The sequence below is a fragment of the Phytophthora sojae genome, assembly GCF_000149755.1.
Source record: "Phytophthora sojae unplaced genomic scaffold PHYSOscaffold_3, whole genome shotgun sequence".
Lineage (NCBI taxonomy): Eukaryota > Oomycota > Peronosporomycetes > Peronosporales > Peronosporaceae > Phytophthora > Phytophthora sojae.
The window spans coordinates 6,006,153-6,028,106 of record NW_009258117.1 but is presented as its reverse complement, the minus strand read 5'-3'; the positions used below and the strand labels follow the sequence as shown (position 1 = coordinate 6,028,106).

The 21,954-nt window shown below is 51.5% G+C and overlaps 3 protein-coding genes across 3 annotated transcripts; 1 reads left to right on the top strand and 2 right to left on the bottom strand.

Moving 5' to 3' along the window:
• Nucleotides 1-9,253: 9,253 nt before the first annotated feature.
• PHYSODRAFT_329198 (hypothetical protein) lies at nucleotides 9,254-11,545 on the top strand (the record flags this gene model as incomplete). The annotated part of the gene is made up of 5 exons (XM_009525606.1): nucleotides 9,254-10,208; nucleotides 10,277-10,418; nucleotides 10,533-10,884; nucleotides 10,974-11,167; nucleotides 11,419-11,545. 5 exons carry the CDS (start codon nucleotides 9,254-9,256, stop codon nucleotides 11,543-11,545), a joined length of 1,770 nt encoding a protein of 589 aa, XP_009523901.1.
• Nucleotides 11,546-12,639: 1,094 nt separating this feature from the next.
• Nucleotides 12,640-12,861, bottom strand: PHYSODRAFT_403936 (hypothetical protein; the record flags this gene model as incomplete). Its single annotated transcript, XM_009525605.1, has 1 exon — nucleotides 12,640-12,861. A coding segment is annotated over one exon (222 nt), but the record flags the coding sequence as incomplete, so codon positions are not given.
• A 2,969-nt stretch (nucleotides 12,862-15,830) lies between these two features.
• On the bottom strand, nucleotides 15,831-19,756 carry PHYSODRAFT_329196 (pleiotropic drug resistance protein ABC superfamily; the record flags this gene model as incomplete). Its single annotated transcript, XM_009525604.1, has 2 exons — nucleotides 15,831-18,600; nucleotides 18,669-19,756. 2 exons carry the CDS (start codon nucleotides 19,754-19,756, stop codon nucleotides 15,831-15,833), a joined length of 3,858 nt encoding a protein of 1,285 aa, XP_009523899.1.
• Between the last annotated feature and the right edge of the window lie 2,198 nt (nucleotides 19,757-21,954).

Genomic DNA, 21,954 nt, shown 5'->3' with positions numbered 1-21,954 from the left:
GCTTACGCAGCCGCTGCTGAACGTGTCCGACAGCTCTGAGCCGCGTACCGGCTTCATACCCCGCAGTTTCTCCATCCGTAAGCCACCCGTGATGGCGCTCTCAGTACCTCCAGACTGTGCACTTCGGTCATGCACGCCGTGTCGCCTGGAAGCCGTCCGAGATAGTCGAGTTCATCCGGTGGTCAATCAAATGTGCTGAGCGATCACGGCGAGGTCGCAAGACAACACGCGAGACAACGAACACGACGAAGTGCAAGCTCGTCTACGTGCATTACAATCGGAGAATATTTCTGGTGTTGCGACGGGAAGGCTGCCGAGCAGGTTATGTCTAAGAACGAGGTCCATCGCGTTCAAGGACGAGCTGTCAGCATCGGTCCAAAAGGTGGCGAGTTTAGCAGAGATAAGTTTGCCAATGTCTACGTCAACTTCACACTGCTGCCCTTTATGCGTCGAGTTAAAGCTTCATAGAGAAGACCTTCGTTAGAGTCGATAGAGTGGAGTAGTAAGGTAAGTGACAACCATTTATCGTAATGCAAAACAAAGCAAGCGAAAAGACACTGTGGTGAAGTCATCCGCCGCGCACTATGAGGCTAAAACACCACGGGAGTTCATCTTTAATCTAGAATAAGAACCGCTAATGCGTGGTCAAACAGCGATGCTTTCGTGTTCGTTGGCTGTAAGTGGTCTTGTGGCTGCACGTTATTCAAGCTAACAACTTCCTGCACGTACGCGAAGATCTCAACACCTTGCATCTAATGTATCTGTTTTGCGTCTTCGGAACTGACCAGGGCATCTGGGTAAGATACGCACGAATCTTCCCGAGGAGCTGCATCGACTTGTGGAGGTGTTTGGAGTCCTGGACGTGTCCTGGTCACGTCCTGGAAGTATCCATGATTTCAATCCTGGGTCGCAACACCAGCCTTCTACGTTTTTCGTCTGTGAAAATCACGTTGTCGCAGCAGGGCCGCGCGGTATTTGCGGAGGCGGGCCCAGCGCCGAGCATTCCAGCGAGCGGACATGTTGCCGCAACTCGGAGTTAGTTTTCTTTATGCGGGGGTCTGGGGGTGCAACCCCCAGGATGCATAGAATGCATGAAGCCCGACCACAGATCAGGTCAGTTCTGTGTCTGACCACAACGATAGGTTACCAGCAAATCAGCCGGCTCTGGCTTAATCGGCTGATTAGCAAAAAATGTAAATCCGATTCATATGCTCTGAGTCTGTAAGTCGTCCTAGGTAATAATCTTGAGTATAAATAGAGGTACCCCAATCTAATTAGGAGATCGGATTTAACAAATCGGGGGTCGTCGGTCTTATTAAGCCACTAAATCGGCGGATTAACAATCCAATAAGACATTCTAATCGGTTTTCACTATATATATTGCGCGCCCTCCACAAGCAGATCCAGCACTGCGAGACCCGATACGGCGCGATTGCCTTTATGCTGGGGGCACTCTCACTCATACTGCATTGCCTCACTACTTAGTCAGTTTGTGTGAATTCAATCCTCGGCTAACGACGTCGGCCAAGAAGCAGCTCCCGACAGGAACGGCGGGCGTAGACCTTCCCGATCTTTGTTAACGCTCCTCCGCCATCAACATCGAGGTGGTGGTAGTGCTTAGAGCGACGCGCACTTGGTCGAGGAGCTATTGCATCCAGCACGAGGTCGCTGGCAGGCACGGTGTCACATCGCTTGATGAGAGCAGGACGTCTAAAAACTGCGAACACCTGCATAGCGCACATATTATTCGCGTTCGATGGACAGATCGTGTTAAAATATAGCTGAATTCCATCTTTTCACGACTGAATCGCCATTAGAGCTGGATAGATGAGCACAGTAAAATCTATGGCAATATTAGTAGATTCTTAATGTTAATAATATATTATGCGAACTACTAGCAGCGACAGTGAAATGAATGTATCACTTAATGTCTATATAAATTATCAGGTCAATTCGTTGGGATTTGTGTATTACCCATTAGAGTTGATGATGCTGGAGCAATGAGCCTCCGCGCAGGGAGGCGAAGTAATGTCGCCCCAGTTCAGGCCTCCGATGTGCTCGAGCACGTCGAAGTTTTCCTTGGTATAACCAAACACCACGTAAGGTGCGGCAGATTGGGATGAATAATGTTCGTGTTCTGGTCGGGTTAGATACAAAAAACAGAGAATCTCGGTGTGCTTAAGAGGAATGTCGTAAATGCCTTCGTCGACCTTATCACGAAGACATGATTCTCGTGTTATTCTGAGCACCTTCGTTTGAGCAACTTCGAGATCTTTGTGACTTTGAGTCCATTCGTTTGAGCAACTTCGAGACCCTTTGTGGAACTTTGAGCGCATCCGTTTGTTACCGTCGACACCCCCATGTTTTCATTTACGATGGCTGAATCGAAGAACTGCATTTTAAGATGAGTTTTGAAGTTGAATTAGATTTTGTGTAGTTATTTGTTGCGTTGCAATGATTGCCATGAATGTTGACTGGCATAGTCGACCAGCTACATGGACTATTCAGCATAACGCGTGCACGATGCCGGATGAAAGCAAACGTTTAGCGCACTGATGCGCAATGGTATTCTTTACTTCGACTTTACACATCAATCGCGCTAAAGGCAAACCGAACATGAATATATATGTTGGGTGACCCAACTTGGATCCATAGTTTAAAGTTGTTCGGTGGAGTCATGATAGCGTTTATTAGAGTGGAGTTGGGGTGCTAGCGTAAAGTTAAACACTAGTGACTACAAGCAGTCTGTCGAATCGTGGATACAACTTACGTTGGAGGGGTGTCTCTTGTCTATTAGCACCGGGATGTGCGAACTTGTACGATAGTTCTACGATATTTTAGACGCGAAGCATTACCGCAATTCGCATGTTGAGAGCTGCACCCGCTTATGAGATGCACCTACATCGACCAATCATATGAAGCGATCTACATATTTTTATCCAATCAGACCAATTATTATACCCGGCAAATAAGATATAACCACAATATTTCAGTTGAGACTTATACAACATGTTGAATTTTGTATATGATACTTTAAGTACGAATACAGATCAACATTACCGGGGTGAACATAGGGTGCAGCTCTCTACATGCGAATTGCGGAATACCTACTGTGCGGGTTGGTCGACAGCCGAAACATGTAGTAGATCATTTTAAGGTAATGAAATGATGACAGAATAAAAAACACTCACTTATCTGCGGGGCGCACTAGCCATGTGATAGTGCCATTGTGCATAATGCACCATGACCTCGGATCTTCTAGCAACGATTGTACCCCAAAAAAGTACAAGCTGCAGGTATTGCTGCGGCTTGCTCGTACCGAGAACTAGGCAGCGATGGTTATATGGACGAGACAGCATTTTCATGCAGCTTGAGACATGCCAACACTAGTTTTGAGCACTGATTATCTATAAAATTTAGGAATTGTCTACACAGCATGATCAAGGTGCACAAAGTTTCGCATATACGAATTTCAAAAATTTTAAATTGCTTTAACGAGTATAGCGGGAGTCATAGTGTCCGGCTCGTCGGGGAACTTCTCATACAAACTAAGAGCGAAGTTTTGCCGCTTAGTCTACCTTTCGTTCTCGAAGAAGAACATAGAGATCAACATGACCTACTCAGCAGCGGACTATCAGGCAGACCCAAACATTTGACGTTTGTGACCACCTTGACGCGTTTGCTTTCAGTGAACCGTTCCTGGAGGGGCCGGGGCTTATGCACGTGGTATTGCCGGCGGGCTTGTGGTGCGATCGTGACTGTGCGGCTTTGTGCTGAAATAGGGAACATGACCTTGCTTGCCGACGTGTTGCCGAGCACACGCAGGCAGAAATTGTTACTGGTAATGTCATTGGAGAAGACCTTGGCTTAATTTGCGTTACGAGAAGAGTACTGTGGTACACGCAAAAACAAACAAGATGCGGGGAGCAATGACCACTTTATAATGCTAATCCTAACATCTTAACATCGAGAAAGTAGGTAAAATTATCAACTATGGCTGTTTCAAAATGCACAGTAAAATTCGGTATATTTACTCACTTTGCACGAACTTGCGTCGCTGCTCCCACGCTCTCCGCTGCCACTGCTGCGGTCTCCACCACCACGCCAGCTACAGATACGTATAGCCGTTAGTACCAATAGCAATGGTGCATATAACAGTTAGAGTACGAGCCTGCGTCACCGTGCTGGCGCTCCCCTCATCCGTTCGTAGCGCTGCCCCAACACCACATAAGCTGTTAACGCATACACAAACCCCGCAAATAGCACCAGTAGCACATTTCCGCGCGCAACGTTGCCCCGAACCTAAGCTACTCCTCGCCGCCGCCGCGGCCGTGCTGCCCGCCGCCAGGTAAGCTGTAGGAACGAAAATAAAGCCCATAGTTAGTACCCCCAATAGAACCGCATGCATCACCAGCAGTACGCACCTACTGCGCTGCGCTGCTGTACACCGCCGCACGCTGTCATGGTCTGATGCCTATGTTAGGTGTTGCGATTGTACACTTCGCAGTCTAGTTGTGTGTCTCCGTATCGAGGCACGTGCTTGCTGTGAAGTTGTTGCCGATGGTAGGCAATTGTGGTACACGTGGTGGAATACTGGGATCTGATTGGCGGAGCCCCAAGATTTGACGCTTCTGATTGGCTGAGAGAAAGGCAAGTTGAAGTTGCCTTTCTGGACACGATCTGCAACATTTACTTTTTGATCCCCAGCCTCTAATACTGGCGTTGGTACGATTCATGTTTAAGCATAGGAGACTAGGATATGATAGTTAGTTTGGCCTAACTCATTCTAATTCACTTTCGGATTTCTCTCCTAACCAACACTCAACAACCAAGCCTCGCCCGCATAATCTTAAGTGGTTATGAGCCCAAGCTACGCAGACACCGTGAAGCTCGTGGAAGGCAACTACTCCCACTGGGAGTTCAACATGCGGATGATGCTGTCGCGCAAGAGACTGCTGGCCCACATCGTCAAGCCAGAGTTCGACCATCTGAGTGACCGCTCCACGGTATAATGGAAGACCGACAATCTGAAGGCCCTTGGTGTGATCGCTGGGGACGTGAGTCTTACATACCAAGTCTACATCTGTGGAGCGACAACCGCTGCTAAATCGTGGTGCCTGCTTGAGGAGCAGTTCAACCGGAACACTCTCAAGAATAGACTCGTCGTAACCAAGGAGTTGCACAACTTCAAGATGGAGCCCGGGACGCGGTTCGCGGCATATGTGGATCGGTTCAAGGAGCTGGTGCTGCAAATGCAGACGATTGGTGAAGCTCTGGACGAGACTGGTGCTGCTGGACAGTTTGACGGACGAATACCGGATGATCAGCACCGTACTCGAGAACACGCCGAACATGACGTTGGCGTGCGCGATCCAAGCTCTGTCTGGTGTTGAAGTCTCGAAGGATTCGGCATCGGCTCAGGAGAAGGCATTCGCAACGAAGAAGGAGTTCCGCATGCGCGGGTTCTCCAGGAAGTGCTTCTACTACAAGAAGCTCGGGCACAAGGAGCAAGAGTGCCGCAAGAAGAAGGCCGATGAGGGACGTGGACAAGTCACGCAGGAAGCGTCAGACTTCACGTTCACGGCTACGGGTGTAATGGCGAAGTCGGAGTGGCTTGTGAACTCCGGTGCCAGCTCGCACATGACCAGCGTCCGGGACAAGTTCGTATCCATGAAGGAGCAGAAGACGTCGGTCCGCATCACGATCGCGGATGGCACGAAGATCGACGCAGTTGCAAAGGGCACCGTCGGATTGACGCTGATCGACGGGATGGACGTCACATTGTCGGATGTTCTGTACATCCCGGAAGTTGATGGGAGCCTCATCTCGGTGTCGAAGCTGGCCGAGAGGGACGTCGGCGCGCAATTCAGCAAGGACAAGTGTGACGTTCGCTTTGGTGGCTTGACGGTGATGGAGGCCAAGCGCTGTGGAAATGTCTACAAGCTGAAAACAGTGGAGGACGAGGTGTGTCGTGCGGCGACGACATCTCGTAAGGAGCCATGGGCTGTCGTGCACGCCCGCCTCGGCCACATCCCGTACAAGCGCTACGAACAGCTGTTGAGCATGGCCGATGGGCTAGCGCGCATCGCAGTCGACGTGTCGATGGATAACGTGTGCACCGGATGTTGCATGGGGAAGATGCGCGCTGGTAACTTCCCACGTCACCCTGACAACTTGGTCAAGAGTACAGGTGCACTCGACTTGGTGCACACGGACGTCATGGGTCCGATGCAGACCAAGACACCTGGAGGCTGCACATACGCAGTGGCCTTCATCGGCGATTACTTGAGACACGTGACGGTGTACTTCATGAAGGCGAAATCGGAGGTGCTGTCGAAGTTCAAGATCTACAAGGCAGCAATGGAGAACGCAACGGACAAGACAATCCAGCGCCTGTGTTCGGACAATGGCGGCGAGAACACAGGCAAGGAGTTCAAATCCTACCTCGGCCGCAACGGCATCAAGCTCGAGAAGACGGTGCCGTACACGCCTCAGCAGAATTGATTGGCTGAGCGCATGAACAGAAGTTTGGTGGAGATGGCGCGCTTCATGCTCTATCATGAAGGAATTGACAAGAAGTGGTGGGCAGAATCTGTCAACACGGCGGCCTGGATCATGAACCAGGTCCCGAATTCGGTGACCGTCAAGGCACCCCACGAGATTTTGCACCGAGCCAAGCCTCAACTAAAGAACATGAAGGTGTTTGGTGCACTCGGCTACGCCCACATCGCCGATGAAAAGCGTTGGAAGCTGGATGCGGAGGCGTTCAAGTGTCGATTCCTGGGCTACGAAGACGGTGTAAAGGGATACCGCGTTCTCAACGTGGCGACGGGAAAGGTGCAAATCGTGCACACTGTGAAGTTCATGGAGACAACGGAACCCGATCACGTAATGACGCGCCTGGAGATTGACAACGATGAAGATTCGACTCCAGCGGCATCAAGCTCGGGCGGCGTACCTGCACTGGTGCCTGTTCGCGACGTTTCGACTGAAGTTGAAGTTGGCGGCCCGACTATGTCGCCGAATGACGTGACGACAGGTGGAGCAATCGTTCGGTACACTACCCATCCGATGATTACTCGGTTGCGTGCTCGTCACATTGAAGAGACCAACGATCCTGAGGATCCCGGAGCTCGCAAGAAACAAGTCGTCGCGCCATCCGGATCAGGACGAAGCGTCAGAAGGTGGACCAAGGTCGCGCCAATTCGGACAACAACCAGCTCACTATCCACGGAGGAATGCTGATGGCTGCAACGGAGGAGGTGCCAAGGTTGTATCAAGAGACGATTACGGGTAAGGATCGTGCCCAATGGAAGGCAGCGATTGCAATTGAGCTGATGTCGCTGATGACGAACAAGACATGGAAGTTGATGCCCAAGCCCAAACACCAGCACGCGATTGGCTGCCGCTGGGTGTTCGCGTTGATGCGCGACGAGACGGGGAGAGTCGTTCGGTACTAGGCTCGTCTCGTTACCAAGTGGTACTCGCAGCGACATGGAATCGATTACGAGGAGACCTACTCGCCGGTGGTGTACCTGAACTCCATCTGTGCGAAACTCGCGGAGTGCTGCGCCGACGGAATGGAGTTTGATCAATGTGACATCGACACCGCGTTTTTGTATGGAAAACGCGAAGAGGAGATCTACATAGTGTTGTCTGAAGGACTTCGAGAACTGCTGGATTTGGCTGAAGCTCAAGGTCGTCTGCCTGCTACTGCAGAGTTTGTATGGACTCAAGCAAGCGTCTCGCGTATGGGGTGGGACGATCGACGCGCATCTCAAGAGCTTGGGTTTTCAAGCTGTCAACGACATCCTGATTGCATCTCGCCAGCGGGTCATCATTGACTCGGTGAAGGCAGGCATCGCGGACAAGTTTGGCATCAAGGACCTCGGACGCGCTCGATTCATCCTTGGCATTGCGATTGACTACGACATGGAGGCCAAGACGCTGGGCATCTGCCAGCGGGCGTACACCGCATCGATCATCAAGAAGTTCGACCAGGAGAATGCGAAGCCTTGTCTGACTCCACTCGACCCAAGTGTGCAGTTGACCAAGGCGGACGAACCCCAAACCGAGGAGGACAAGGCCAAGATGAAGTCGAAGCAGTTTCGCTCTCTCGTGGGAAGTCTGATGTACCTGGCGTGTGAAACGCGACCGGACATCTCAGCGGCAGTGGCTAAACTGAGCCGTTTTCTGGAGAACCCCGGTGAGAAGCACTGGGATGCTGGTATCCGTGTGGTACGGTACCTGTTGAAGACCAAGAATCACGGAATCGTCTACGATGGATTGTTTGGCACGGAGCTCGTCGCGTATTCGGACGCCGACTGGGCTGGAAACCGCGATGACAGACGCTCTGTAAGCGGAATGATGCTGATGATGTGTGATGCTCCCGTGGTTCGGCGATCGACTTATCAGAAGACGGTCGCGCTGATCTCGACTAAGGCGGAGTACATGGCACTCAGCGAATGTGTGAAGGAGGTGGTGTGGATGCGACTACTACACAAGGATTTGGGTGCGAAGCAAGATGGATCTACGGTGATCTACGAGGACAACCAAGGTGCCATGGCGTTGGCGAAGAATGTCGGCTACCAGGCTCGCACCAAGCACATCGACATCCGCTATCACTCCATCCGCGAGAAGATCACGAGTGGCGTTGTGGAGCTCGATTACGTTGAGTCCAAGAACCAACTCGCTGATTTCCTGACCAAGGGACTCTCGACTAAGACTCTTCGCCACCCCTCGGACAAGACGAGAAAAACAGAGACGATATTACCGGTTTACCGTCTCTTTATGCTCGAGACCAGTTTCCTGAACCGGAATACCATCTCCTACTAGAAGTCGCGAAAAAAGAGAGATGTAACCACCGTCTCCCCCTCACCGTCTCCTGTATCCAAGTTTCGTACTTTGCCGCGGGCCCGGGGCTCCCTTGCCGGGATCTAGGATTGGACAAAACCCCTTCAGTTATCGTGCAACGCTTAGCCGAAAAGGCACAGCTAATTCTTAGTGTTGCGCCTGTCATTTTGGAGGCTTTTAGTAACGCATCATGCTGGTTGGCCTGTCCCGGAAGTCTGGCACCACTTCGTTCAAGCAGACTTAAGATGCGCCTGTCCCCAATCCACACGTAAGCCTTATCTCTGATTGAGCTCGCATCCACCCTTCCCTTCTCCCCTCACAACAACATTTACGCTCAAGCCCCACAGTAGCCCCCCACCCCCTCGCCACCGCCGCCGCGCCTTCATCCTCAACGCTCAGCATGTCTAGTGTGCATCCTACGGTCAAAGACGCGGTCGCCAACTTTCAACCCCCTGCTGGATTTGTGGCCCTCCCGCCAAGACGTAGCGAGACATCGCTAATCTTCTCCTATGGGGTTCGAATTGCGGAGGCCCCAGCGCCACCTGCAACTTTCGTGGACGCAGGAGTTCCCGCCGTCTGGATGTGTCTCGCCTCCGAGGCCTGTCGATCGAGAGCGGATGTGTTTTACCCTTTATTAACAGGGAAAAGATCCAAGGCGACGAAACATCTGTGTGAAGCCCATGCAATAGTGTCTGACAAGACAGCGTGCGAGTTGGAAAAGAAGCGCGGGCGTGACGAGGAATTGGATCGGCTTCGGCACTCTCAGATGTTCAGCGATGACCCAGCACGCGTTTACGTTCTCCTTATAACGCTTCGGATCATCAACAACAACCTGCCATACCGTTTGGCGGAGTACGAAGAGTCCATCTCGACCCGAGAGCTTGTAATGAAGGACGGAATGCATGCTGCCGTCAACGCAAAAGTTGTCGTCCACGCCACGATCGAGCTATACGCTTCGTCCAAAAGTACTATTTGTTGTGAAATCCATGACAACCGAGTCGGACACGCAGCGACATTCACGGTCGTCCCCGACTTTTGGACTCCAAAAGGCAAGGGTGCTAAGTTTTTGGGGCTCCGGTTGTATTTCATCAACAAGCAGTACGAGTTCAAGTCTATCCTGCACGGCACCCGTCACTTCAACCCGAAGTACAGCGAGAGGTCTGGTGGAATTCGTCCGCCATGTCGGCGGTGGCTTAATGATATTTTGATCGATTTTGGTTTAACTCGGGCGGACCTGTTTGGAGCTACAAGTGATGCGGGTCCTGACGTGAAGTGGGTGATGACCAAAGGGTTGCAGCTCAACTGGGAGTGGTGTATCCCGCACATGTCGAGTGCTGCCACAAAGAAAGCTTGTGGTATGGTTAGCAATGCCAGCAAGTCCAAGAATCCAGCTATGACAGCTCTGATGAAGCGCATTGTTAAGACTGTCTCATGAGCATGGGCGACAAGGCGCCGCAGCAACTGCTAGAATATCGCCCGCACCGGTTCCTGGGGCTTACCCGTGTGGTTCGCCGCATTTTAATCCTGTGGGCACCTCTCGTGGGTTGGTACGAGGAGCGTCTTGCGTAAGAGGATCGTGAAGGGAAGGTGCCTCCGTGTGCTTTTCCTTTGGCTAATGACTACGATAACCTCACTCAGGTGTTGTCGCTGCTCGAGCCAATCGCGCTACTAAATACAAGGGCTCAAAGCGAATCTGCAACCCAGGTTGAAGTACCTTTGACGCTGCTCAACCTGCGGCGCTCCACACTCAACTGCGACAAGGTTCTCCGCGACTATCGATCTACGAAGGAGAGGAAAATGTACATTCGACTTGATCAACTTACTGAACTGGCACGGGAGACGCGGTTGAAGCTTCAAGAAGAATTCCAGCGTGTGTTCTTCTCCCGGTATACGGATCGAGCGAAAATTGTCCAATGCTCATTTTTGTTTGAGATGCAGCTACTGCTGCACACGAACTTCAAGAACCTGGACAGCATTCTCAAGGACGTTGTCCTCCTGTGCACTCCAAAAGGTCGTCACACAAGGGAGCAGGTGAAGTCAACTTTTGGAAGGTGAAAAATGCAATTGTCACCAAGACGATAGCATTGATGCGAACAGTGGCCACAGAACCTCAACGGCAGGAGACAAATACCCCCGCTTTTCCCAACGTTGTCTTCTCCGAAGATCTAATGGAGCTCATTGACGACTCAGCCGTCTGGCAGCAGGTGGATCGCGAGGAGCAGCAAACTGTTCATGACAGCAGCGTGGAGCAAGAGCTACGACTGTGGATGGCGACGCCAACTTCGCTTCGACTGGCAGCTAATGGAAAAGCTGAGTCGGTGTTGTCGTATTGGCGCCGAGAGGCTGCGTCTAATACCTATCGTTTCCTCCCACTGGTGGTCAAGATTCTCTTTGCTGTATCAGCTTTGTCAGCGCAGATAGAACGTGACTTTGGTACAGCCGGTCGAATGGTGACACCCGAGCGCTCGTCACTGTCACCACACAACATTGATATGTCAACGTTCATCAATTGCAACAGACGCTACGTCGCCATCACTCAATGCCCTAAAATTCGGGCCAGTGCAGCACCGCATATATCCCTGCCAATATGCTGCTTCCCGTGACGGTCGAAGAGAATACGGAAGCCGACGATGCCTTGGAGGAGTATTTTTCCAGTGACAGCGAGGACGACGACGAAAAAAACATTGTTTAGACTCAGCTAAAATATTCAATTGACGAGAGTTTTATTAAATGAACCTGAGAGATTTTCAAAGGCTTGATGCTACTATCACCTGAGCTATCAACTCAGTTTCGTAGTTGTGGAAGCCAATGGGGTGGTGATCGTGCTAGGGTTTTGCTGGGTTTTGCGTGCTACTTTTCGGACCTTGCTAAGCTCGATCGCCAAAGCGGCACACTCTCGATTATTCAGTGGGGCTGGCGGCGGCATTGCTCGGTGTCGACTGTGTACATTCTTCTTTTTGTTCGCTAGTTTCGTTTTAGCAGATGAAAGCATCAGCGCCTTAGCTCGTTCGCGAGCTCGATCCGCAATCTGCCTGTGGGCTGCTTCAGATGCACCTTTACGCGTAGTGCATTGCCCAGACGGACGATCAGATCTCGCCATGTGATCACTTGATGTGGATGTGTCTCGGAGAGGAGACATTGACCAAACTTCCGTATCGCTGCTGCTGTCCTCGTCGGTATCATTTGCGATGTTCAGCGGAGCAGCGCCGGTAACTTCTTCCTCTGGGTCCTCTTCACGAACTTCGATGCCAGGCGGGCGAAACAACGCTGCGTCGGTCAGCTGTCTATTGCGAAACCTTCCAACTATCGCTTCCGCACGTGTTTCAGCATGGGCAATCGCCTTTGACTCAATTTCAGCCAGAGCGGAGCTCAACCGGGCTTCAAGAGCTGCTTCATGGGCGAGATTGTCGCTTGCGAGGTGCCGGCGAACGGCAGAACGGAATTTTTTTCTGCAGCCTTCACCACGTGCTCCATACTGGCTTCCATCTTCTGTTCGAGGCTGTGAAGCTGGTGCTGCGTCACTAACGCCGCTTCATGCACTTGGTCTTTGATAGAAGCATCTGTTTCCTCTTTGTAGTGGCGAAAGTATGCCGTGAGAAGCTCCTTGGTCCGCTGTTCAGATTGCTCGCTTACATCTTTCTCGAGTTCGTTCAAGGCTGCTTGAAACCTGCGCTCAGTTTCTTGCTGCATACGAGCACTCTCTGCAGCCACATCACGAGATTCGGCACGCGCTTCGTCGCGTGCCACGGCAAGTGCTGCGCGGAGTTGAGTATCGATGTGTTGTGCGATTGCTCCTGGGTCTGCACGAGTTTGGAAGATCACCGACGCTAGCTCGTTTGACCGCGCTTCAGCTTCGGCTCGAAGGTATTGAACGCTTGTGTCCACGTAGTATTGCTGTTCATGGGCTTGTTGGTCTTGGCGTAGTTGAAGAAGCTCGTGTTGGTCAGCCAGCACATTCGTTTGCACCGATACATGGGCAATGGCCATCCCAAGCCGCCAGCTATCGATCACAGCGCTTTCACGGCTGCTGCGCACGACGACGAGCTCCTCTTCGACTTCCTGTACATGGGCGTTCTCCATGCGATCTTGTTAGCAAACCTGGGTCTTTAGCTTAAATGATCTAGCTATCACCGCTAAAACCTGGTTGCTCGGACATAGTTTCAACCAGTTAGATTGTATCACAAATAAGCCAATAATAATGCAGCAAACGGAGACGGAGGGAGTTTTGTGAGCAATCGAAGCCGTCTCCCTTCTGAGTAGTTACGTCGGAAGGGAGCCTTTTAACCTTAGGAGACGATCTCCATAGGTTTTTGGTCTCCCTAATTTTGGCGGAGACGCGTCTCAGGTTCGTCTCATCCGAGGGGTGCTCTTCGCTATCTGCTCGAGCGCGGTAACATCACTGAGATGCTCGGGTAGACTGCATATTGAGTGGGGGTGTTCCGATTGTACACTTCGCAGTCTAGTTGTGTGTCTCCGTATCGAGGCACGTGTTTGCTGTGAAGTTGTAGGCAATTGTGGTACACGTGGTGGAATACTCGGATCTGATTGGCGGAGCCCCAAGATTTGACACTTCTGATTGGTTGAGAGAAAGGCAAGTTGAAGTTGCCTTTCTGGATACGATCTGCAACATTTACTTTTTGATCCCCGGCCTCTAATACTGGGAAGTAGGAGGTGTACGTTGGTACGATTCATGTTTAAGCATAGGAGACTAGGATATGATAGTTAGTTTGACCTAACTCATTCTAATTCACTTTCGGATTTCTCTCCTAACCAACACTTAACTATCAAGCCTCGCCCGCATAATTTCAAGTTTAGGCAAATTCACGAATGGCAGCAAGTGGGTTGAAGTCGGGAAGGGGGGGGCTGCCTTGTTCGGGGCAAAACAAGACAGCTCACGCGACCCTTCACTGATTGGATAATTTGAGTGGTAAATAAACTTAGTTTCACTATGAAACCCAAGACAGCCCATCCCTCAGACTTGTATGCTGGTTGACAAATAGACTTGCTTTCACTATAATTTATCTGCAAGGCGCTGTCCTGTTTGAGGAAAACCAAGACAGCGCACCCCTTCACTTCTTCGCTCCTGACTGACTAATAAACAATCTGAATAGTTCACTGAAGCTCGCTATTTCTACCCCCAGTACTGCAGCCATAAGGGCAACGACAGCGAGGCCCACCCAGCGGGGTCCGGCTAGCTCGGCCCAGCCAACGGTCCCCCAACAGCGTAATGGCTCAGCACTACGGCCAGCACGTGCACGTATACCAAGCTAGGATTGAACACGATATGCAATCAATAGTATACAGTAGTTCTGCATTTCATATCTTACTTTTTATCAAAGCTGCGCCAGTCTTGCTCAGGATGGCAAAGCAACCGCCCCTATAAGGTCCTGCATCACTGATGCTAGCGCGTTGCTAGTCCAGCACACATTTTCCAATTTATTCGGCCGGTATTCGGCGGTATCGGCGTGCTGGTAGTACGTAGTTGTGTATTGTACACAATTGAAGTAACAGCAAGTAAAGTAACAATAAAACCGATATTTTAAAGTACTTCGAAGTAGCGCCTAAAAGTAAGTGAAGTAAGCGAAGTAAAAATAATAAATGGACTCGGGGGGATAATAGTACCCCAGAGGTACAAAAATATCGGCCTGTATAGTACAGGGTTTAGTATGGGTAAATAAATAAAATTGGGCGTGGGGGGCAATAGTACCCCTGGGGTACACATTTGAAAGCACGTGTACTAGACACAATCCTAACGAACTGTGAATATAGAGCATAAATCTCCTCATCTCGGTCGATTTAGCATTGGAAATAGGCAAACTGTATGGTGATCACAATAATAAATGCATCGTCTATCTACAGTATCGCAATCCATGACAACTTTGGTTGAGATTCAGCCCAAGCTACAAGGTTTTTCACGTCATCCATGGTGACAACCTGCCATCTGATCAATAAAGTATACATACTGTATTGTATGTAAATAGGACTGTCACTGACATAAGGATACGCTATCATGGAATACCGATTTGACGTGTTTTCCAGCCGGTTCAACGGATCTTGTCCAAGTGTACACCATTTCAAGGTCAAATTGAGAGGAATCGTAGTTCAAATTGATTGCCGCCAAAGTCAAATTGATAAACCCTTCAATAACGTATACTGCTATCATCTATCTAATCACTCTCGAAACTATACATTCGGTGCAAATCCATTGACTTGTCCAATCTATACTATAGTCTATAGTGAGCGGAAAAATCCCTCTGGAAAGCTTTAGCCGGGCCAGTGCCCTTTTTCATGGATGCTATTAGCGGTTCTTACGGGTGAAAGGTCCGCAGGTTTCATCAGCCAATAGGATTTACCTGCAAACCCGCAGCCAAACCTGCAGCAAGTCACAAAGTATGCTGGCTAACCTGCAATGCACTTTCTGAACACACCTGCAGGTTTATGCTGATTGGTTAGATTTACCTGCAACCTGCAAATCAACCAACCGTGAGAAATGCTATTGTTTTGATTTTGGCCGCTCTCGTTTTGATTTTGATTCCTCTCAATTTGACCTTGGAATGGTGTACAAACTTCATCGTTTTGAATCAAAGCCTGTGGGGACTTCATATGGTCTTCATTCGCACAAACTGTGCCACCCCACTGCATTACAGGGTATTTATTGTGCTTTGCAATGATTTTGGCAATATGAGACGAGATGTGCTGTATTTATAGCGACCACCTGGTAGAACGATAAATCGAGGTGAATAAATGGGTGGAGGCCTAGAATTACGCTAAAAGCGCCACAATTGCGCTTTTGAAAGTGCAAGTGTTGCTGTCGGTTTTTATCCACAAGCACCTACACACACGGCAATTATGCATAAGAGGGTGGATTTTTTTGACCGCTCGTAGATTCACTTTGTCTGCTGGTTCACGTACCTGAGCGCCAACAGCGAGAGCAACCGAAGCACGGCAATCCACAGGATAAGGATCCCTACGTTGCTCTAAATGTCGCTGTGCTTGATGAGGAACGTGGTTTCGAGATAGTCGTTCAAGGTGACGCCTTGGGGCAAGCTCTGGGGAGTACCAGTCATCGTTTGGCAGCCTCGCGCACTGCCGTCTCGATCACTGGGGCAGTCGCCAAATACAATAGCAGCCAGACTGGCAAACGCGTACTTGTTCGGAACGATGTGGTAGATCCACTTGTAGCCGCGGGGGATAGCGACCGCGGGAGGATTGAACCCGGTGAACAGGGTGCAGACAATGTTGACGATCACCATAAACACTGACGCGACCTCAAGGCTTGGCAGCAAGAACGCGAGGAACTGGCCATAGTAGGCCATCAGCAGCACAATTAGCGACAAGTTGAGCCAGAATGTGAAGAACGCAGCGACGCCCGTGAACTCAGCCATCGGGTAGAATATCGCTAGAAACAACAAAGTCGAGCCGAAGCAGTACGGAATCTCGACGAGCGTAGCGCCGGCGTAGTACCAGAACGCGCCATAGGACTCGGATGCTCGCTCACGGTAGAACACTGTCTGCTCCTTGCACGCGATCGGAAGTGAGCCATTGAAGGTGATAATCGTCACGTTCACCGCCGCCATGTACACCATCCCCATGCCTGAGTTGACGCCTTGGTATGAGATGTACTCCGTGTTCAAGTACGAAATTCCGAGTGAGATCGCCAAGACGATCGACACGATAAACCGAGTCAAGTTGAATGACGGCGTTCGCCAATACAAATCGCACCACCGCTTGGTCAAGAACGCCGCCTGCACCCAGTTATTCGCCGCGCGCTTGCGCTTGAACTCCAACGCCGGCAAAGAGGGCGAAGGACGGGCAACACCCCCGCGATTCAGATCCGATTCAAGTCGACGGAACTGCGCGCTCGACTTGAAGAGCGACACGAAATCCGTCTTCGACCCATTGTCATTGCCCACTCCTGCGCTGATGACCTCCAGCATCCACGTCGCTCGGTTGTAGTCTTTCTCAAGCCTCGCCACGCCGTCGATCGATTCGCAGTACTCGACCAGCTTGGTCGCCTTCGCACCGAGATCTCCGAAGAAGACCATCTCACCGCCGCGCTTCAGCAGCAGAAGACTGTCGAACACTTCGAACACCACAGCCGACGGCTGGTGGATCGTACACACGACGGTACGCCCCGTGTCCGCCACCTTGCGCACACCGTCCACGATGAGCTTGGCCGATCGAGCGTCCAAACCACTCGTCGGCTCGTCCAGGAACAGCACGCTCGGCTGCGCTGCCAGCTCCACACCGATGGTCAGGCGTTTCATCTGCTCCGTCGAGCTGCCGCGGATGATCTGGTCGGCGATCGGGTGCAAGTCCAGCAGCTCGAGGCACTCGTTCACCGAGTCGTACTTCTGGCTGTCAGGAACATCGACGTCTTGGCGCAGGAAGGCACTAAACGTCAGTGCCTCGCGGAACGTCGACGCGTCCGAGTGGATGTCCATCTGCTCGCAGTAGCCCGTGGCTCGACGGATGGCCAGCTCTGTTGCGGGGTGGCCGTTGAGCAGGATTTCACCTCGGATCTGGCCTCCAGTCTTGCGTCCGGCGATGACGTCCATGAGCGTGGTCTTGCCTGCACCGGAGGACCCCATGAGTGCGGTGATGGTGCCTGGTAGGGCGTACCCGCTGACGCCTTTGAGCAAGTCAATAGTGTCTTTGGGCCGCGCTGGATCGGGCACGGAGTACCACAAGTCATTGAACGCCAACGTGACCGGAATGAACTTTTCGTCGGCCGGCTGAGTCATTGGGATCGAAACATCGCTGCCGGATGACTTGTTCACTTCGGCTGCTCTTGGAGTAGCCAACGCAGTATAATCCGTAGACGTTGAAGACGTCTCTGTGTCTTTCAGAACCACGTTTGGGCGCTCCTCAATGCGATGAAACTCCAGAACAGCCCAAGCGACCCACATAAGGACGATGTACATGCCGATCAAGTAACCAATGCCGAGCCACAGCCACATACGCCGCGTAGGAACATCAAATGAGCTTAAGGAGTAATCGCTCATCGTTATGCCGTACGTCTCGCAGTAGTCGACACCTTCGTAAACGCACACATTGAACTGAGGGTCCGTGTACTGGTTCACAGTCGACGCGCGAAGGCTCCAAGCTTGAGGACTGAGCCAATACATCCACAGCATATAGTCAGGCATTTGCCCTCTCGTGATCACGAAGCCACAGAAGAGCGTCGTGAAGAAGAGCGAGAGTTGGCTGACCGGCCCCGCAACGTTCATGTCTGGTAGAACGGCGGCGAGGAAGAAGAACCAAGCGGCGAACATCATACTGGTGAGGAACAGGACCAGCCCGAACAGTAAGTACCCCACGGCCGTCGACACAAACCCGCACATCCAGTAGATTATGGAGCCGAAAAGTAGAGTCTCCATCAGCGCCAGCGGAATCTGACTCACAGACGTGGCCAAGACAAACGAAGACGTCCAGAAGAAATGCGACCCACGCTGCTTGTTGAACACGTCGCGGAGGTTCATGAAGATCGGCATTTGGGCGGACTGACCGACCGTCACGAAGTTGATCGCCACGTACACCATGCCAATAACCACCTGCGCGTCTGCTTCGTTGAACTGGAAGAAGGTACTGCCGTTCAACAGCCCCATCAACAGAGACATCAACAGCCGGCTCTTAAGGAGAGCTCTATTGCGCAGAATTACCGTCACTTGACGCTGGATCAGCGTGCGAGTGCCATCCCAGAAACTCTGGTGGAACTCTGGCCGAACGTGCATAAAATGGGAGGTGCTAGTGACTCATCCAACAGCGTGTTCAGTATGACCATCATGGCGTCCCGGGTAGTTGACTTCACTAACGCGTCCGCGAACTCGCGCGCACTGGCCGGACACGCCCCCACTTCGTACTGCTTTTGCTTGTCCGTTCCCAGATCCAGCAGGAAATCGGCGACGTCGCGGTTCTCGGGGCACTTGAAGCCCAATCGCTCGAAGTACGCCTGCGCCTCCGATACGGGGCCATGGTACAGCACGTACCCGTCGTTTAGCAGAATGACGTCGTCGAAGAGAGCAAACACCTCCAGGGACGGCTGCAAGAGCGAGATGACCACCGTCTTGTGTAACGTCGTGGCCAGACTGCGTTGCGTCGAGATGATGTCAAACGTCGCTGCGCTGTCGAGTCCCGTGCTGATCTCGTCCATCAGCAGCACGAACTTGTTGCCGAGCTCCATCTCGCCAGTCGTCACGCGCTTGCGCTCGCCGCCCGACACACCGCGCAGCATGGCGTTGCCCAGAATCGTGTCCTGGCACGCTTCCAGACCGAGTTGACGAATCACCACGTCCGGGTGGGGCTCGTACATGGCTCGAAGGACGTCGAGCGCTGCCTGGTTCTGTTCAGATGTCCCGCACGAGTACAGCTTCTCCTCATGCTTCGGCAGCCTGCTGTCAGTGCACGCGTGGGCGAACTCAAGCGTCTCCTTGACCGTGAGCGTCGGGAAGTGCTTGTCATGCTGATCTACCAGGGACACGAACTGCGGCAGTCGCGCGCGCAGCTCTTCCTGTGGAACGCCATTGTACGTCACCTCACCGTCCACGCGCACGCGCCTGTCGGTCGGGAGCCTGCCGGCTAGCAGCTTGAGCAGCGAGAACTTGCCGGAGCCGGGCTGGCCCAGCACGAGCGTCATGGAGCCCGGCTTGAACACGCCGCTGAAGTTGCGCAGGATGGTTATGGTCACCACGTGCTTCTTGGCGATCATGCGAATGGCAGCCATCTTGACGGTGTTGATGAGCGTGGGTAGCTCCGTCTTGAGGTCGGTCTCATCCTTGACGACGATGTCGGCAGACACGGACACGTTGTGGAGCCGCACCTCCATCTGCGGGAGCGGTTGGCCGAGCGTGGCCTGCATCGTCGTGGCGACGTGTTCGTGCAGTGCACGGGACCCTTGTGCCATGAGAGCCTCCCCACTGTCGTATCCGATGGACGGTGTGTTATGCGAAGACCTTGATAACATTGAGATAGTCGGCACGCGTTCAACCCAGGCTTGGGGGTTAGAGTGCTAATTGGGAACTGCGAGGCATTCGGGGAAGGTCAACTTGAGGGACTCTGAGGGCAGCCGCCTCCCTCACCTGGTTTTGGCACGAACACTGCATAATCAATTCACATGCATAAGCCCTCGTCCTGTACATGTTTGGCCGATGCTGCCGAGGCGCTTGGTGTGCAAGGTGCTGCATGAGCTCACCGGCAACGCCCATTGCCAACTACGCCACTGCACTGACGTTCACGCCCCTACTCAGCGGCTTGCGGTGTCGGTCAGTATTTTTGTAAAACACAAACATAGTTTTTGATAATCAATTTTAAAAAAAAATATAAACACGGCTAAGGCAACAACAATCAATGGATAAACTTTACTTTCTCACCCCAGCTGAGTAAGCGAATATCCATCGAGTTGGTGTTTCCGTCTGTGAACTTGCTGAATAATATGTGTAAGTTCCCACCCTTTTGCCGGCAACTAAACAGTCACCGGGTTGCACCAACTTGTTGGCCAGGTATTGGGTCGATGAGCTGATCTTCTCCACAAGTGCCGTTAGCCCAGGAATGCCAGCTATGTCCTCCGAGTCGTAGCCAGTCCTCACTTCGTCCACCAAGTTGTAGTAGGATCATAGGTTTCTTTGCGGCGTAAGGGCCTGTTTCATTTGAGAATAACTGGAATAAGAATAGTGGGAGTTATTCCTCCCGCTTAATTACGAAAAATGCGATAATCTTATTGGCTAAGAAGTTATTCCCAGGAATAAGTTATTCTGGCTTTGAAAGTCAGGATAGCTATTCTGAGCGGAATAGCTACACTGCCTACGGTAATTAGTCTGTGTGCGGAAATAGTCTATGTTCGAAAATAGTCTTGGTCAGACTATTTATTGTACTGGTCAAATTGTAGAATTCATAATTAGTCTGACCACTTCAACTTCAAAATTAGTCTCTGGTGCAATGCTCTAATCACCACGACTGACCCATTACACCTTTTTCTCCTTTGCAAGTTTTGTTATTGTTTGTGGTTCGAAATCCAGGGAAAAAGTTTTTCCTCCAGCTTGCTGCAGAGACGGTGAAAGCCGTCAACCTTCAAAAGGACAAAAATGGCATGTCCTATGCACGCAAGGCGATGATTCGATGTGGACTTTCACTTAGAATCGATGGTACCTGGTCGGTTGGCCAGCTTCAAGATATTATCGAGAAACACCGCGAGCACTTAAGTCGGTCGATGGAAACTCCGAGTAAGACTCTTTCGAGTGTGTTGCTTCATAAGTAGTCTTAGCAAAAATATAGTCTAGGTCAGACTATTTATTGTCTAAGAGCAATGAACCATTCAATCAAAAATAGTCTAGGTCAGACTAATTACCGTAGGCAGTGTACATGGCCGGGGCTTCCTCACCTCTGCGTTGAGGACCGCCAGACTCCGCAGGCCAGCCGATGCTGACGCTGCTGGGAGTGTGTAGAGACTTCGTGGCGAGGTGAGGAAGCTCCGGCCTATACAGGGGTTGGTTGCGACAGAGTAGAGCAGCTTTAGGGCTCCTCTAGAGCCCGCTCGGGGCCTCACCACGGCGCGCTTGGTGACGAGCTGCGAGGAGTGCTCGAAGCAATGTTCGCGAGAGCGGACTTCTGTGAATGTCGCGCCAGCCAATGATTTGCTTCCTTCCATAACGCATATTCTTCTCCCAGTTATTGTGGGGCTTTGTTCTTCACCTGTTTCGTTTGAATAGCGTAGAATTGTTATTCCGGCTCGACGCTATTCCCGACTTATTCTGGCCCTAACCTTGGTCTTGTGTTCTTGACGTGGTGCAATTGACCCAATAGAAGGACGCAGCCAACCAGCAGCCCGAAGGAAGACGGATGCATACTGTCGTCGGTCGCGAGTTGTGTTCTTGGTGTTGGGCTTGGGAGGCGAATTGTGAAGTGTAAAAATACAGCTCAGCAAGTCAATCTCTTGATTACTGGAAAAATCACATCAAGATATATTATACTTCAGTATATAGGATAAATACAGGTTGTTCTTCCGTGGTCTTCCGTTGCATTGATCGCTCTAGTTGATCGCGCCCTGGCTGATCGTGGGGAAACAAGGTTCTGGGCAGAATTTCTGAGGGGAGTTAATTTTGACGA